The sequence below is a fragment of the Biomphalaria glabrata genome, chromosome 17, assembly GCF_947242115.1.
Source record: "Biomphalaria glabrata chromosome 17, xgBioGlab47.1, whole genome shotgun sequence".
NCBI classification, from domain to species: Eukaryota; Metazoa; Mollusca; class Gastropoda; family Planorbidae; genus Biomphalaria; species Biomphalaria glabrata.
The window spans coordinates 6,726,783-6,740,326 of record NC_074727.1 but is presented as its reverse complement, the minus strand read 5'-3'; the positions used below and the strand labels follow the sequence as shown (position 1 = coordinate 6,740,326).

Sequence of the window (13,544 nt, the reverse complement as noted above, 5' to 3'; positions counted from 1 at the left end):
CACAAAATAAATATTTATTAAAGCTTTTGTTAAAAGTAACTCTAGACCACACATTAACATGTGGTTGCTTCTACCAAGTAAGTCATGGGTGAGTGGTAAAGTGCTTGACTTCTGAACTGAGGGGGTTCCAGGTCCACATCCTGGAGTTGACTGGGATTTTGAATTACAGGATTCGTAGGACGTCCCTGAGTCCACCAAACTCTATTGGGTACCTGACATCAGTTGGGAAAAGAAAAGGCTGTTGGTCTTTGAGATGACCACATGACACCCTCGCACTCAACCATAGAAATAGATGACCTTTACATCATCTGCCCCATAGATCAAAAGGTTTGAAGGGGTACTTTTGCTTCAATTTACATACATACGTAGATGGCTGCTATGGTGTATAGGTACCAGACATGCCTTAAGGTATAGCTTTACAAATAGTTAATATATGTATTTCACAGTTGTAAATTGACAGTGGCATTATTCATTCACATTGTTCCTGTCTCTCTTTTGAACATGAAAAGAATTGACCTGCTAATGTCTCAAGAGAGGCAGGAATAATTCATTGTCTTGAGTCGTCATTAATATCATTGTTGCTTCACCAAAAGATCAACAGAGAAAACTCTCTTCACAGGATGTCACTGTGGTTAGGTTCATTCCTGGTAGCGACGATGAAAAGGTTGCATATGTTCACCTTTACTCCTACCTGAACAGTCGTGGTCGCTGCGGTGTGGCAGGCAACCCTAACAAGCAGGTCAAGGACTTTTATGTGGTTCCTTTGGCCTCTCACAGCAAGATACCTCGTACACTCTTACCCTTTGATGGACCAGGTGAGTGGTGAAAAACTTAGAAATATATCATGATGTTTTAGCAATTGTTATGTGTACTGATTTTTTAAATAAAACCCTTACAAGAACCTTATTTATAAATACCCATTTGTTGTACAAGATGAAACAATATTATTACAAATACTTACAATTATTAGAACACTTAAGTATGTATTTGACTAAAGCAAACCCAGAAAAAGTTGGGCAAAATATAGCATTAATTTCCTTATCCTTGTTACTGAACATTGGAAAGAAACTAATTACTGGCTTTTTTTTTTTTATAAAGCAATAAGAAGAAAAAAAATCATTCAATTTACTTACCAGGACAGAAAATTAGAAAGTAAATTCACAGTAATACACGAAACACTAAATCTTAAGATAAATAAAAGGTCTAATAAAAGGATGCAAAGATAATGCAATGTTTGCTTCACATGCTAGAATAAATGCATTGTTGAAAGGCTCCTTTGTTCCCCACACTTGATAAATAAAATTGCCTGAACAAGTCAGAAAAAAACATGACTTTGTGGAATTAAAATCTCTAATTAATGTGAAAGACTTGATTAATGCATCGATGGGACAGTAATCTTCTTTTTAGAAAAAAACTTCTTTAATTTATAGATTACAGTTATATCAAAAGTTAATGTCAGTAAAATATAGAACACAGAAATATTCAAACGTTGTTTTTTTCTTTCCATTCTTCTCTCTGTTCTCTTGCAATGTCCTATCATAATTCTTTTTTTTTCTTTATCACAACATAACGCATTGCTCACTGCTCAAATGATAAATTTTATCATATTACATAGTATAAAGTTGTTATAATTAAGTTGTATTTAGCTATTCACGATATATTCTTATATTGAGTATGAAAAAAAAAAGAAAGTATTTATAATTAATATTTTGTGAGATATTTATAGATGTATTCAGGATGTCATAACTTTATCTTACAGGGCTGGAGGAGAATCGGCCTCACATGCTCATTGGCATCCTTGTAAGGCAGCGTGGGAAACATACCAATGGTGGAGACACCAGTGACTCAAGCAGCACAGGGAGCAGCAAGACCACTACCACCTCCTCCTCTTCTTCAACTAGTGTTACTGTTACCACTAGCACCACTCGAACCACACCCGCAGCTAAGGTCAGTCGGGATCCTCGCCTAGCAAAACTTGCTGCTACCAAGGAAGTTAGTGTAAGTACGAAGTCCATGCGAACTTGTCATGTTTGTTTTTTTTACTTTTTTAGTCCAATTTAGAAGTAGTGTGTTTGAACTATCTTCAAAAAAGTTCATTAGGAAATCGGAGTGCCCCGCATCCTCTGTTGTTCTGTTGACCGTTAGGAAGGATTTGTCCTAATGGGCATGTGTGAACCCAGAGCTCTTCAACCCAGTTTCTGTCTGAAGGTTCCACAAGGACAGCCAATATCACTGGGTTGGGTCATGACATATAGATGGCACACAGTTCCCAGACCACTCTCTGCTTGCAATAACCAGCCATAGGCCGCAGTAACAAAATATTCTTATTCTGTTACTGCCACAAAGAAGTGTAAGGACTGCCATTCCAGATGCCACTACTGATGACTGCTCTTGTTGGACTAAGTTGTCAGGTCATTGTGAACTATCAGTACTTTGTAAATAGCCATTTGGTCAAGTGTTTACACATTTCACCTGATTCTGCAACCAACCATTTGCCCAGTGTGACAAGGGTCATTCCAAGCCTGTTTTTAGCTCAGTTTTTAGCACCAGGACTTGAACCTGAAGATCAGAGAAACCAAACAATAATCCTCACTGTCTGTATCCTATGAGTTCATCTGTTTTATATTGATACTTGAGTTATTGAAGTGGGTCCACCTAGTTCTCATGAGTACCATAGTCTGTCTTTATTTGGCTACCTAATACTACCCAGTTGTGTGAGTCCACCTGTTTCACATAGGTGAGTCCACCTAGTTTATGTGGCTACCTAATTCCACCTAGTAAGTGGGTCCACCTAGATCACATAGGTACCTGAGGCCACCTAGTTTATAAAGCTACTACTACTACTAGGTCCACCTAGTTATACTGCTACCTGATTCTAGTCAATTATTTAGTGGGTCCACCTAGTTCACATAGGTACTTGTGTCCACCTTGTTTATATGACTGCCTAATTCAACCCACTTATGTAAGTGGCTCCATATAGATATCATAGAGACTTAAGTCCACCTAGTTTATATGGCTACCAAATAGCACCTAGTTATGTAAGTGGGTCCACCTAGTTCACATAGGTACCTGAGTACACCTTGTAAGTGGGTTCACCTAGTTTAAATGGGTACCTCAGTCCTCCTAATTCATTGGGGCAAGAAATAGCTTTGGTGTCCCTTGTAAACCTTAAGCCAGAAAAACTTTTCATTCGCTCTCCAAACCATAAAGTCTACTAGGGGAAATGGCATCATCGTTGTTAATTGTATTCCTAAAGCTGACATCTTGTTTTCAAGTCATTCATAAGTTATTCATTTTTCTTTCTTTTTTGTTCTTTTAGCCCAAGTCCAGCCCCTCCAGTAGTGACAGCACCCCAAGCAGTGTAGCAGCAAAGCTACTGTCGGAAGAGTACCTCCCTGAATACATACCCACATCTGTCAAAGTGAAAGGTAACTAATTGATCACATAGTTGGTTCATTGGTATTTGTACAGTCTTCATTGTTTTGGCAACTCTTTCAGGGCTTTGGTTACTGTTGTTGGTATCTCTTTTTTTTTTTTTTTATACATGTTGGCTTTCATTGGTTCACTGAAATGGGCAAGGTCGCATTGAATTCAGTGCCTCATGTTGTAAGAATTAGCAAGACAAAACAAAACAAAGAAAATAAAACTCAACTTACAAAATAAAATGTGGCAAGAGTGCAACAGAGAGTTAGTTTAGGGATAAAGTAGTTTAAAAATAATAGTTAAGGATTGAAGAAAAAAAATTGAAAGTTCTATAACTGCTCTGAATGAAAATGTTTTCTATATGTGTCAGTCATCTGTTGATTAAAATATGTGAACATAAATTTCACTCATTTCCGAAGAGTTAACAAAATATAAACCATAAAGTTTAGTGATATAGTAGTGTTACAGCGGATAGCTCATTTATTTGCAAGTATGTAGACACATTTTTATAGAGAAATGAAACTACATATGTGGAAATATTTTGCATTCAGGGATAAAATAATGTTAAATATCTAATTTTTCAATCTTCCTACTTAGAACATTTTCACACTATATTATTCTTAAACTACAATATTTCAGCCTTGTTCTCATCAAATTTTATGATTGTTTGTTTGATAAAATGTCTTCATGAATTATGAATGACTGTGTTGACTTAAACTATTGCACTCCTGGTTTATTGTTACACTGAGTATATTGCTTCAAGCATTACATTTGATAATGGAAGCTGTTTGCACAAATATAATAAAATTACAATACTTTTACACTATATAGAAAGATTGCAGTGGGTCCATTACCACTGGTTTCCCTGCTCAGAAAAAGGGAGACCTAGGGACCTAAGAAACAAGCTAACAATCAAAATAAAATATGTTCTCTTTATCTAGGGTTTTCTATATCTGCTCTAATTATACCATCTCTTCTCTATCGTACACCTACCTAATCTTTGATAGCTCAATATTTGTCAAACTATCCCATTGACTACAGTTTTGCTTAAAACAAAAACAAAAAACACGACCAACTATTAAACCTGCTAACCCTTTTGTTCCTGTAGCTATCTGGTCATGCGTTATGCTCTCTGGACTGATATGTAAAACAAACAACCAGAATAGGTGATTTAAATTCACCTTTTTTAATGGATGACGATTAGCCTGGTTGTTGCAATGAAATGCACAATAAATAAGACCAGTTATCTATTACTGGTAGGTGGGGAGACTAATTAAATAAATAAAAATGCTGATCAGATAAGATAGGTTTTGAACCTGACACCTCTTGTAAAGCATCAGTATGCTCTGCCACACGGCCTCATACCACTCTGCTGCTCAGCCAGCACTTTGCCCCAAAACAGATAACAGCAAACCATGGTACTGGACAGTTCTCACACCCTGTCTCCTTGCCATCAAATTCTTATCAGGTTCTGCCCAGCCTGAATACATTCCCACACCCACTGTGAAAAAAAAAGAGAAACACAGCAAGGAGAAGAAGAAGGAAGACAAAACACCGCCCTCGGAAGATTCTCCTTCAGGCAGCAAAGAGGACAAAGAAAAACGCAGGCACCACCACCACCATCATCATCATCATCACCATCACTACCACAAAAAGGAAGAAACGAATATGGAAGGTAGAGCACTTTGTAACTTTAATTCTCTAGGAAGTTCTCTTGAAACTAAGATACCAACCGTTTTCCACTTGTTTTTTTTTTTGTCCTTTATTTCATTTTATAAATTTTATACATAGGGACTTTGGTTCAAATACATCTTTCACTTTGGTTCAAATACATCTTTCACTTTGGTTCAAATACATCTTTCACTTTGGTTCAAATACATCTTTCACTTTGGTGTTGTTACTTGTTTCTTACAATATGTAATTTTTTGTTTGTTTTGAAATTTTGTAGACTAACATTTTATAATGGCAACTTCAAGTCCTAATGCAATAGCAACCTCTATTTTATTACATATATTTCAACATTTAGAAATGGTAGTCTCTTCTGAACAATTTGCTTCTTTACCTAGATGACTGTAAGTAGTTAGATTACATGGATAGGTATTTAGTAAAGTCTAAATTTCTCTTCTTTAATTACAGTGGGAAAAGAACAAAAAAAACTTTTGAGTGCTTTGAGTTTGTTCTATTAATAGTAAAAGCAGTCCATCAATTTTTTTAACTTCACTTGAATAGCTTAGGAAGCTTTAAGTATTTGTCTGTAAAAATTTGCTTGCACTTTTGTCAAGTCGACTAACTTAGAAACTGTCTTAACCATAACATTAAACTAGGTATGACATTAAACTCTAAACATTGTGTCCTGTTACAACATCTCAACAGCTGACTTAGAAACTCTTAACCACAACATTAAACTAGGTATGGTATGACATTAAACTCTAACATCATGTCCTGGTATAACATTAAACTTGACATTGTGACATCTAAGAAGACACTGTCCTGACAATAACTACTTCTCATTGCTAGACTTTTGTTTCACTTCCAAAGTAATTTTCTCTGTACTTTATTGTCTGCCCTTTATCAGCTTCTCTGGGGTTTTTTTCAGTGCCACATGGCTTGCTTAGTGTCAACTGTGACATAGCACTTCATGTAAAGTGGGCTTCATTTGCAGCTTCCAGATCTCATTATCTTGTGTTGTTTTTGAGTATTGTTCCATTGATGCTTTATTACCCCAGTATGTCTTAAAAGAAGGGGTGAACACCTTGAACACGCCACCATAAATAGTGTCAGACAGTGCTTTGAAATTCATTTATGCATAAGAAAAACAAAAAAGGTTCTCAAACAAATTTGTGTAATTTCAAAAGTCTTTCTGTAAAATATGTTCTAACTGAATGCATTGCACTTTGATACAAAATTGTTCTGTCGTAGGAAACTTATTTTTGCACTTACTCAAAACAATTTATAACTCCCCTATGTTAATCAAATGGTAATGGTAGAAATATACTTTGGCAATTTTCTTTGAAGTTGGAGGGAGCTAGGTTAAGCCTATCAAGACAGGATTGTAAAAAATTAATTGGAATTCAAAATTCTGAAAAATATTTCTTCTTTAAAATGTTTGCTGTCATATGTTAATGTCTAATGGAAAAAGTTTTGCTCTATGATGAACTGACTGAAGATTAGTTAAAGAGGACTGTTTTACATTTTTAGAAAAATTAGCTTAGACCTACTTGCTTTGTATTACAGTGTGTGCAATGTTAATGTGTAAATAAATATCAGATCTAGTACTATGAGCTCAGGTCTTTGCTAAATATGCATAAAAATATATATATTAATGGTTTCAACAGAGATACAGAAACAGTAAGGTAAGTTGTTGTTTCCATTTAAGCATTTTGTTGCTTTGCTTAGTAACTCTCTTGTTGGATATTCTCAGATGATTCAGAGCCATACTCTCCTAGCAAGGAGGCAGAGCCTTATTCACCTGGTCAAGAAGCTGCAGCCGATGAGCCATACGACCCTGAGGACAACAGCTTGATGGACGACAGTGGTGTACCAATAGTCTCCAGCACAACAGCTGCCACCCCTAGTGTGGCGACCCCTGCGACTTCAGCAGCAACCCAGGTGACATCACTACCTAGCACTTCACAGCAGGTTTCTGGCCCCTTGGCAACTGAGGCTAGTGATAAGAGTCAAATAATTTCTAGCCAACTGGACACGTTATCACCTCTGTCTGTTAAAGGTTTGTAATATCTGGAAGTTATGGGTTGTTTATATTATTTAGTTCAAAGATTATAGTAGCTATAAGTTGTGTTTTTTTGTTTGTTTTTTTAAAGTAAAGTTCCCCTTTCAGACCTTCCAATCTATGGAGCAGGTAAGGTAAAGGTCATCTGTTTCTGTGGCCCACGGTTAACAAAGGTGTCATGTGACCAGCACAATAACCAATCGCCTTTACTTTTCCCTAACTTATGTCAGGTACCCATTATAGCTGGGTGGACTCAAGGCACCCAAAGATCCAGTACTTAAAAAAAAAAAGGGAAAACTATTTCCAATGGCACAAATTTATTATTCTTAGTCTAGGTCTGTTAAAAATTAATTACGTGATTTAGTCACAATAATTGATACAATTGCACTTAACATAAGTTCTTTTTAAATATATATTTTACTTGTTATTTAATTCAAGGTTTGCAACAGTTGTTTTTTTTTATAATTTGTTTGAATCTTTCATCTGTTGCCTGTTTCAAATGTTTATAAAGAGTTTGTATTGGAGGTAATGTTTTCAATGTTTGGATGGTTAGTCTATACCTTTATAGACATCACATGCAGATAAACGTGCTGTGCTACAGTTGAAATCCTCTTACATAGAGTATGCACTAACACTTCTTATGCCCATCGGTTGTAGCCTTCTCGTTTGCCTTATAATGCCACCCCCGCCACACAAATAAAAAAAAAAAAAGAAAAGCATCTTCCCCAATAACACACTGTTGGCCCTTATATATTCAGTGGAACATTCAGCATTACATTAAAATCACTTATTTTTTTGGGCATCCAGCAATAGAAAGCCCTCATCCCCAACCACGAACTTTTAGGCCGACCAACTTTTCTTTTTGCAAGCCTCAAATGAAAGACCAGTAAACCACATTTGTGGTATCTAAATCTAAAGTTGTTTTAAAATTGTGCTACACATTATTATTAACTGTGGTCTTTACATTTCAAACTTTTGTGTAAAAACACATTTGATAGTCTCACTGGTCTAAGGATAATCTTTCACATTCACTGACAATTATCTAGATCTAGAAGAAAATTACATTTATTGATCCAGATAATAAACATAAATTAAAAAAAACAAAAACAACTGAAATGAAAGTAAGTTGCACACCAAAATTTTTTGTTAATAAGTGCCTAAAGGGAAAGAAAATATAATTTTAAACTTTAAACATTTAAAATCTTGGCTTTAAAAAACATAAATGTCAAAATTGTGAATAAATATTTTTTGGCAAATTTTACCACTGCAAATTTGATTATGAAAATGGCTTAGTTGTTCTAGGCTTAAGTTGAATAATAACAGGTTAAATTTTTATATTTTATTGTCAAAAGTGGAAGAATTAGTGATTAGTCATTGTCATCAGGGCCAAGGATTTAATATAGTAGATTAGAACAGTTAAAATATTTATCCAGAAAATAATTTGAAACAGGCATATGTATTATAAAGTAGGCTAGAGCATTGTTTAATGATAAAAATGTTGTATTAATGTTTAAAATATTATATTGTGATCTTTCAGAAATTTCTCATCTGAATGATGAGCTGGTTGAGAAAATGGCACGCAGTAATGACCCTCAGGAAATATCTTCCCTGATGATCAAAGCCCTGTCCATGGCAAGCACACCACAGGACCAGCAGAAGCTTCTGGTGGAGTTGACCAAACAGGTTGAGGAGAGGAAGCTGAAGCTGGCTGAGGTTGCCAGAAAGGGGGCTCCCTTTGTGGGACCCAGAGGTGAGGAGAAAAGTGAGATACCCACCTATGTAGCAACTGGGGTCAAGGACATTGATACAAACATATCAAGCCTTTTTCAAACTTCTGAACTAGACACTAAAAAAAGTTCAAGTAATGTGTTCACTGCTTTTTCAGATTCTTCTGATGTATTCTCTGTAACAAAATCACTGCCATCATCACTATCTGGTACTGCAAACACTGCAGCAGGTTCATCCAACACAGATCCTCATATCACAAACTCTCTAAATGAGGTCATTGCCTCAACTGCCACAAAACCACCAGAAGCTGCATTGTCAACACAATCATCTACTGATAAAAACATGACTGAGCAGAAAGATTCTGCTGGTGGCATCAAGTTTTCTTTTTTGAAATCTCTTGCCAAACCCATGGCTCCTGTGACAGCACTTTCTGTGGAAATGGCAGAGTCCAAACCTAAGCTGACTCTACTAAATGAAGACACATCTTCTCAGCAGTCGTTTAACTCTGACAGCTCTGAGGCGACAGAGAGCACCCTCAAAGCGGGGTCAACAGCTTCTGCTGAAATCCCAGATGCTCTGAAGGCCCTCATGAACGATGTCATGGGGAACACGCAGTTCTCATCCCTGGAGCGCAGGAGTAAGAAACTGCTGAAAAAAGAAGCGGACAAGTCTGCCAGGGAGGAGCAGGAGAAAAAAGTGTTAGCTGACCAAGGTGAAGGTCAAAAAAGGCCAGAGGAAGAGTTAGATGCCAAAAAGATTTTGGACTGTTTGAAAAAGGCTGAGAAACTTGGCAGCACTGTTAGCTCTAGTGCCACTGGCAGTAACAATGGTGGATCAGAGGCTGACAAACCTCTAATCACTGGGCCAACACCAACCATTGATGAACTCTTGGAAACTCTAAAGAAAGGAGGGTTGTTTTCTGTGCCGAAACCTGAGGGTGCTATCCCAGCAGCCGCACTGCCACCATCTGATGCCAATGCAAATACACTTCTTGCTGGCAACCAGTCCACAGACATGGTGACATCATCTGACTCGGCGTCAACCATCACTGGTCTCCCTGGTATGTTGCTTAACTTGCCTACAACTTCAGTTGACACATCTCTTGATGTTGATCTCAGGCAGAGTGTGATGATGGTGCAGCCATCAGTTGTTCCTTCAGCTGCTGAGTCATCCACTGGCAGTGATGTCAACTCTGAAGAAGCCACAATATTTGGAGACTATGATGCCAGAATAACATCCAGCATTCAGGACCAAGATGAAAGATCCATGTTTCAGGACAGAGACGATCGTCTGTTTAGGGCTGGCCCTCCTCCTCCTCCTCCCAAACATCCACTTGATCCTCATGCCTTTCCTCCACTTCCAGTAGATCCGCATAGCTTTGCACCAAGACCTCATCCAGTACCCCCTCCACCCCATGGCCCTCTTCATCCGAGGTTTCCTCTTCCGCCCGGAGAGCCTCACATCCCTTACCATCCAACGCCCAGGACAGCTTTGATGAGGCCGTCTGTGCCCAAAGGAAGGCTGCAGCCCCCTCCCCCTGGGACTGAATTTGAAAAGCCTGCTGGTGTCATGGGCATAACTAATGACTTTCCCCCAACAGATGTGGATTTGAGAGGAACCGGTAGGCAACCACAGCCCCCTAATCAGCCCCCTCCTCCGCTGCCACCGCAACCCCCTCCTCCACTACCACCTTTGCCAGGAAACAGGGGAGCACAGTACCCAGGCCCCTCCCCTGGGGATGTGGACTTTCGAAGTGGTCCTACTCACCACCAAGACTTTCGGGGCTACTCTAATAGAGGCAGGCCTTTCCACAGGCATTAGCATAATGTCTGTTGGTATTACATTAGTGTCGTGAGATTCATTTTCAGTGACTGGCTTGACTTGATTAACAGACCAGTGATTAAGTCATATTGCTGCTGGTGGTGTGTGCAAAACAAACGTCTGTGGGACTAAGTATGTGTGAATATCTACAACTGTTTGTTCATTTTGAATATTCATTATTACACTCTCAATGAGAAGCACAAACATTATCAAAGCTTTTTGAGGGAAATAACTCTTAGTGTTGTAGCTCATGCCCCATGTCTATCCCCCAGCTTTAAGTGTACCCCCCCCCCCCCCCCCCCCCCAGCCTACCAGTTGTGTAGCTGCAAAACTTTTGCTGGTCATAAGCTTGCTGGCACATTGAAAAGATAAAAAGTATCGGTGCTTTATAAAAGCTGATATAGCTGTGCGTGACCACTAGGATGATCTGATTTAGTTGAAACTGTGTTTCTGTTAGATTACCTGCTGAAACAGATGACTCTCCTATGACTGACTGGGTCAATGTGTTTGCTGGAAAGAAAACTGCCACTGGTCTAAACATTCATCACCAGCCACCACTTAATGTTGTTTTATTTGTTTTTTTTTACAATAAAACTTGTATTAGTCTGTATTTTAACATGATAGTGGTCATTAACTCCTTTGGTTTAGTTGTAAAATGAGTTCACCTTGTCGGTCACGTGACACACAGTGTCCAGATCCTTCTCTGGTGCTGCCTTTCCAACTTTCATCCGGACACACATTATCATGAGACAATGTATGGATAAAGAATGAATGTTTGGTTTCATCCCATGATTTTTATAACTTTGGTTGAAATATTTGGTGTAAGAGTTAAAACGTTGTGATTGAGCTGATTACTCAATCTACTGATTGTTCTTGTCTTGTCCACCTCTTTCTGGTATAGATTTATTATCATTTGGGTGAAACTTTTCAAGACTCTGGAGGTTTGCACAACTTTTCAGAGGGACTTAACACTAGCTAAGACATATTTGTATAAAAGTGTATTAAATTATCACTTAACCATATTAGTATTACCGATGCATCTGGGTTAGAAAAAAAAAAGACTTTGCTGTACCTGTTTCTTTCTTGTCAGATACTTGAACTGTACTTATTGGCACTGAGGAAGACATGCATTAGCCACTTCTCAGCCCATACATCCAGCAAAAGTGCTAAAAATTAATGTGTTCTATTTTCCTTTTTAATTAAGTTAACTTTTATCTATATTATAATATTTGGTTCCTTTTTATCTGCTTGCACTAAGAGATGTGGCACCTTGGGATGTTTGATTAATGTCTGCCAATACTCAGTATGGCATGAAGTCCCTCTGCTTTAATGCATGAAAGTACATTCAAAGTAATACTTTTTTTAAAATTTTTGCTGACATGTTAGTGTGGTCCTGTTTGAAGTGAAGATTGACTCTCTTTGAAGCCAATCTTCTAGTGCTAACTTTTTATTGAAAACATTGGGTTTGATTTTTTAATGAGAAGAATCTGTTCCAATTTTACCACTGGTCATCAATTGTCCTTGTATTGTGACCAGTGACTTTTTTACTCTTTTTTTTTTTTTCTTTGTAAGTGTAACTTTTTTTTTCCCCCACTGTCAGTATTGCCAACATTTGTTAGGAATGGTTGAAGAAGTTCAGTTGCATGGAATTGTGACCTCATTATTTCTCTTGGCCAGGTCTCTGCTCTGGCTTTTTTTTTTCACAAATTTGTTTTTGTTACATTTTTATTTGTTCCTTTGTGATGTTTCCAATTCAGTCACATGTTTTAGTCACTTGTTTAATGTGTTTTCAAAATTAACATAAAAAAAAGTTTTTTGTTGATGATAGCAAACATTAAAATCCACTAAAACAAAAACATCAAGAGACATGCGTTGTTTATGCAATCAATAGAGCTCAAGAAAAAAGAAGTGATCTATTGGTACTTAAGACAATTAGTAATGTGTATTGCACAGTGTGTGTGTGTGTTTGTTTTAGTTTGTGATGTATGATGCATTGAACAAATAGACAATTAAAACTAGAAATCTCTTTGAGTTTGTTCTCCACTTGGTTACCATTGGATGGCAGTGTGAATGAAATGCAAGTAGTGAAGTGAACCCAGAGGTTTCATCCTATCTGAAATTACATTTCAGAGCTCAACATCTTTTTGTGTACTGGTAGCACATTATATATATACATTTAAGCTCAAGATCAATCTCCACAGATCTTAAGAGAAAAATGTTTCCACACAAAAAAAAAAGTCAAAAAGGAGTCTTAACAGTAAATCTGATGTCAGTAAATTATTTTATGAGTAGTCTTATGTTTATATTACCTTGAAGAAATCATTTTGAAGAAACCTCCTGCAAAACAATTTAGCCACTGGTATTAAAATCAACTATTGTGTCAGGGGTGGACTGGGCATTTGGGTAAATGCTCTGTGGGCCACTACCTTATGGGCTAGTAAGACCAATGCTGAATGGGCTGCATAGATGGCGTTAAAATAAAATGGGACCACAGGAGGTAATGATTTATTAAAAAAATAATTTACATTTTACTACTAGCCTAATGCATGTTGGCAAAAAGTGCAGAAAATCGCCCTCCTCCTACTCCTAAGAAAAAAAAAGGTTGAGCAATAATCTTTACCTAAGTTAGGGCTCTCACTTTTTCTCTGATGGATTGTTACAGAGGCATTTAACATATTTGTGCGTTTATGATATGGGACTCAGGACTATATAATCTACCAGGAAACCTGAACAAATCTTTCCTTTTGATAATATGCCAACATATTTGTTTTGTTATGAAAGTGTGGCTGTTTAATAAAACAACAACATATAAACGCCATTCATTATAAAAACAAATAGGAGG

The 13,544-nt window shown here is 37.3% G+C and overlaps 1 protein-coding gene across 2 annotated transcripts in view; it reads left to right on the top strand.

Annotated features, from left to right (window-relative positions):
• LOC106062550 (serine-rich adhesin for platelets-like) overlaps window positions 1–12,728 on the top strand; it is a 33,440-nt gene extending 20,712 nt beyond the window's left edge. Inside the window, exons 18-23 of one of the 2 annotated variants that reach the window (XM_056015423.1) lie at window positions 620–815; window positions 1,760–1,998; window positions 3,320–3,428; window positions 4,892–5,098; window positions 6,845–7,150; window positions 8,691–12,728. In XM_056015423.1, the coding sequence (XP_055871398.1) occupies window positions 620–815; window positions 1,760–1,998; window positions 3,320–3,428; window positions 4,892–5,098; window positions 6,845–7,150; window positions 8,691–10,702 (3,069 nt within the window). In that variant the 3' untranslated portion in view covers window positions 10,703–12,728. The remainder of the gene's footprint in view (window positions 1–619; window positions 816–1,759; window positions 1,999–3,319; window positions 3,429–4,891; window positions 5,099–6,844; window positions 7,151–8,690) is intronic. The other variant, XM_056015424.1, reaches the window with a different exon arrangement.
• The last annotated feature ends 816 nt before the right edge of the window (window positions 12,729–13,544 follow it).